This window comes from Leptodactylus fuscus, chromosome 11 (assembly GCF_031893055.1).
Source record: "Leptodactylus fuscus isolate aLepFus1 chromosome 11, aLepFus1.hap2, whole genome shotgun sequence".
In the NCBI taxonomy this organism is placed as follows: Eukaryota; Metazoa; Chordata; class Amphibia; order Anura; family Leptodactylidae; genus Leptodactylus; species Leptodactylus fuscus.
This window is the reverse complement of record NC_134275.1, coordinates 8,983,100-8,987,457: the sequence shown is the minus strand read 5'-3', so window position 1 is coordinate 8,987,457 and position 4,358 is coordinate 8,983,100. Positions and strand designations below refer to the sequence as shown.

At 45.2% G+C, this 4,358-nt stretch overlaps 1 protein-coding gene across 1 annotated transcript in view; it reads left to right on the top strand.

The window, feature by feature from the left end:
- The window catches only part of LOC142184747 (dual specificity testis-specific protein kinase 2-like), a 12,851-nt gene extending 9,294 nt beyond the window's left edge, over nt 1-3,557 (top strand). The window contains exons 2-4 of the mRNA XM_075259807.1: nt 1,366-1,449; nt 2,177-2,263; nt 2,633-3,557. Coding sequence (XP_075115908.1) covers nt 1,366-1,449; nt 2,177-2,263; nt 2,633-2,734 — 273 coding nt within the window. The 3' untranslated portion in view covers nt 2,735-3,557. The remainder of the gene's footprint in view (nt 1-1,365; nt 1,450-2,176; nt 2,264-2,632) is intronic.
- Nucleotides 3,558-4,358: the final 801 nt, after the last annotated feature.

Genomic DNA, 4,358 nt, shown 5'->3' with positions numbered 1-4,358 from the left:
GAAACACGTGTAGTCATCATTGCACTGCACAAAAATGGCCTAACAGGGAAGAGTATCGCAGCTAGAAAGATTGCACCTCAGTCAACAATCTATCGCATCATCAAGAACTTCAAGGAGAGAGGTTCCATTGTTGGCAAAAAGGCTCCAGGGCGTCCAAGAAAGACCAGCAAGCGCCAGGACCATCTCTTAAAAGTGTTTCAGCTGCGGGATCGGGCTACCAGCAGTGCAGAGCTTGCTCAGGAATGGCAGCAGGCAGGTGTGAGTGCATCTGCATGCACTGTGAGGCGGAGAATCTTGGAGCAAGGCCTGATCTCAAGGAGGGCAGCAAAGAAGCCACTTCTCTCCAGAAAAAACATCAGGGACAGACTGATATTCTGCAAAAGGTACAGGGAGTGGACTGCTGAGGACTGGGGTAAAGTCATTTTCTCTGATGAATCCCCTTTTCGATTGTTTGGGACATCTGGAAAAACAGCTTATTGGGAGAAGAGGAGGTGAGCGCTACCACCAGTCTTGTCTCATGCCAACTGTAAAGCATCCTGAAACCATTCATGTGTGGAGTTGCTTCTCCGCCAAGGGAATCTGCTCTCTCACAGTCTTGTCTAAAAACACAGCCATGAAGAAAGAATGGGACCAGAATGTCCTCCAAGATCAACTTCTCCCAACCGTCCAAGAGCAGTTTGGCCATCAGCAATGCCTTCTCCAGCATGATGGAGCACCTTGCCATAAAGCAAAGGTGAGAACTAAATGGCTCAGGGAACAAAACAGAGAGATTTTGGGTCCATGGCCTGGAAACTCCCCAGATCTTAATCTCATTGAGAACTTGTGGTCAATCATCAAGAGACGGGTGGACAAACAAAAACCTACAAATTCTGACAAAATGCAAGCATTGATTGTGCAAGAATGGACGGCTATCAGTCAGGATTTGGTCCAGAAGTTGATTGAGAGCTGCCAGGGAGAATTGCAGAGGTCCTGAGGATGAAGGGGCAACACTGCAAATATTGCAACGCTGCATTAACTCATACTGTCACTATAAGCTTTTATTACTCAGAATATGATTGAATTCTATTTCTGTATGTGATAAAAACATCTGACAAACACACAGAAACCAGAGGGAGCAGATCATGTGACAAGAGAAGATTTGTGTCATTCTCAAAACTTTTGGCCATGACTGTAGGAGATGTTATTAAGGCAAAGGCGTAATCTATTTATAAAACAAGACGACCAACTCACACAGACAAAATTATAGCTAATACTATACTATGTACTACAGTATAACTGCTGTAACACTGCCCCCTATGTACAAGAATATAACTACTATAATACTGATCCTCTATATACTTGTTACATAATTCTCCTATTTTGCAGGTTGATGTCTTCTCTTTTGGAATTGTCCTTTGTGAAATACTCGGTCGTATTCCTGCAGATCCTGAAATTCTGCCCAGAACAAGTGTATGTATGATATAGCAGTGTGTATGATATAGCGGTGTGTATGATATAGCGATGTGTATGATATAGCGGTGTGCATGATATAGCGGTGTGCATTGATATAGCGATGTGTATATGATATAGCGGTCGTGCATGATATAGCGAGTGCATGCTATAGCGGTGTGTATGATATAGCGGTGTGCATGATTATAGCGGTGTGCATGATATAGCGGTGTGTGCCATGATATAAAGCGGTGTGTATGATATAGCGGTGTGTATGATATAGCGGTGTGTATGATATAGCAGATGTGTATGATAGATTGTCAGCCTTTGCATGCAGGGCCCCTCTATCCCACTGTGCCAGTTGGTCATTGTTAGTATTCTATTTGTTTGTAGAATTTGTGTTCCGTATGTAAACCCTCAAATGTACAGCTCCATGGAATTAATATAATAATCTACAGAACACCATGGAATTAATGGTGCTATATAAACAATAATAAATAATAATATAATATGGCAGTATGTATGATATTGGGGTATGTATAATATAGGAGTGTGTATGATTTGGCGGTGTGTTATTCACTGGTAAGTAAGGTTACGTGCCCACAGACCCCACAAGCACTGCTGTACACACATAGATTTATGGGCTCTTTGCTGTTACCGAGGGAGGGGGGTTGTGAAGCCTAGCACATAGGACTACACCCCCCATCAGGTTTCTTATAACCGTCTCTTTTTCTTCCACCATCTTTAGGACTTTGGTTTGGACGTTGTTGCATTTCAGGCCTTGGTGAGGGATTGTCCTCCCCCGGTGCTGGATGTCGCTGCGAGATGCTGTCGGGTAAGTGTCGCCCCATCTATCTGCATCTGGCATGGGGCTGGTGGGGTCAGGCCGCATAGAGGTCACTGTATCCTGTCCACTGATTGGTGGAGCACGACACCATCACTCTGGGCCTGTCCTAGCCTCTGTGGAAAGAGGTGCTGAGGCAGCTGCAGGAAGATGACTAATCGCAGGGAATCGGGGAATGTTCTGCAACACAACTGATAGATTGTTTCGTTGGCTCACTGGTTGTAAGATCTCTGCTTGCTGTCAGTGGGAACATTCACATCTGCCCTGCTGTTGTCCTGTTGACCTCGGTGCTTGTCCAGATACCTTGTAACGAGTCTGCAGCTCTTCCACTTCACTGTAATCTTTCTATCTCATCCCCAGCTCGAAGCATTTAAGCGGCCGTCATTCTGTGAGATTCTGGATGAACTGGAGGATGCGTCGGAGATCCTGGGATCGGCGCCGGAGTTGGCGGACTCGTTGTGAGGCCCCGCGTGTCAGCTGTAAATACTTGGACAGTCGGACGTCAGGTCCATAGAAATATTTCTCATGTATTTATTGAACTGTTTTGTACATTGGAGCAAAAGCAACTTGCCGAAGATTCCTGGACACGGTCACATGACCCCATAATGGCGCTCAGCGGACTCCTGTTCAGATTGGGGGGGAGGGGAGATTTTCTTTTAAATATAATAAATTTCTTCTTGTAATATTTTGCATGAGTTGTGAATAGGACGCCTGTAGGGGGCGAGATACCCAGGACACCTAGTGATGGATTATGCCACTGTCATTCCAAGATGGGGAGTGTTAAAGTGTATTCCCTCCTGCTCCTTACAGGGCTCCCCCTTCCTTGCATTGGCCGCCTCCTCCTCCTTGCAGGGCTCCCCCTTCCTTGCATTGGCCGCCTCCTCCTCCTTGCAGGGCTCCCCCTTCCTTGCATTGGCCTCTTCCCCTTTGTATGGCTCCTCCTCCCTTGCGCTGGCCTCCTCCTCCTTGCATTGGCCTCTTCCCCTTTGTATGGCTCCTCCTCCCTTGCACTGGCCTCCCCCTCTTTGCAGGGCTCCTCCGCCCTTGCATTGGCCTCCTCCCCCATGCCCTACATGGTTTGTTCCACCCTGCTCGCAGTTCTTTATACTGCCTCTTCTCTTACATGAGTGCCTTATTTCCATTATCTACGGGGGTTTGACTGTCCCAGATTTTATTACTGTGCCATGCCCTTTACCGCCCCCTATGGACTTCATTCATAATCACAGCACCGGAATCATTATTATTTAACTCTTTTTGTCTTTGTAAATATTTTTTGTTTTATTATTTTCTCTGGTTTTGGGGCCACGAGCCATTAAAGCAGGATTGTGAGATCAGTGTGGTGTCCTCAGATTTATTTACGTGTAATACCCACCACAAGGTGGCTGCAGAGCTCCTGCCCTTTATGTTAAACATATTTTTAAAGTATTTTTGGGAAAGGTTTTAAAATCTCTTCCATGTTCAGTATATTTTACAAGAATTCCGTAATCCTGACTGTCCACTAAGCCAAATAGTATGCTGAGACTTCCTGTTTTCTGTGGGAGACTTCTTTGCAGCAGTCACCTCACTTACAGCTTACTGTCCCTTAGCTACATGTTAGCTGTGAACATCAAAGTCTACCAGTCACAATAGATGTCATATTTTATCTACTCCACCCCTCTACACAATGACCTTTGCAAAGGTCACAGAGCATGCCCAGAAAGCTTTCCCATTGTGTCTATGGCCCATGGTCCATCTCAAGAAGACAGGAAGTCACAAACTAGTGTGCACTTAGGGCCAGAGTTGGAATTGCTAAATTTTTAGGATTTTTTTTTTTTATTTTTGAAAAACAAAAGGTAATAACATGAAAAACTAAGAACAGCGTCTCCACGAATTTCTGACAAATATATTTTTTTTTATATTAATCATAGGTTATTTCCTGGCAACACTTTCCCTTTAAGCAGCAGATATAGAGAACTAAAAAAAAAAAAAAAAAACCCATTAAGTAAGGCGGCAGCTGTAAATGCCGCAACGCGGTGGAGCAGACCGGAGAGTGAGAGTAGTAGTGACCCTGGCTGTGCCACCTGCTAGGCCGGGGGATACCTCCTCA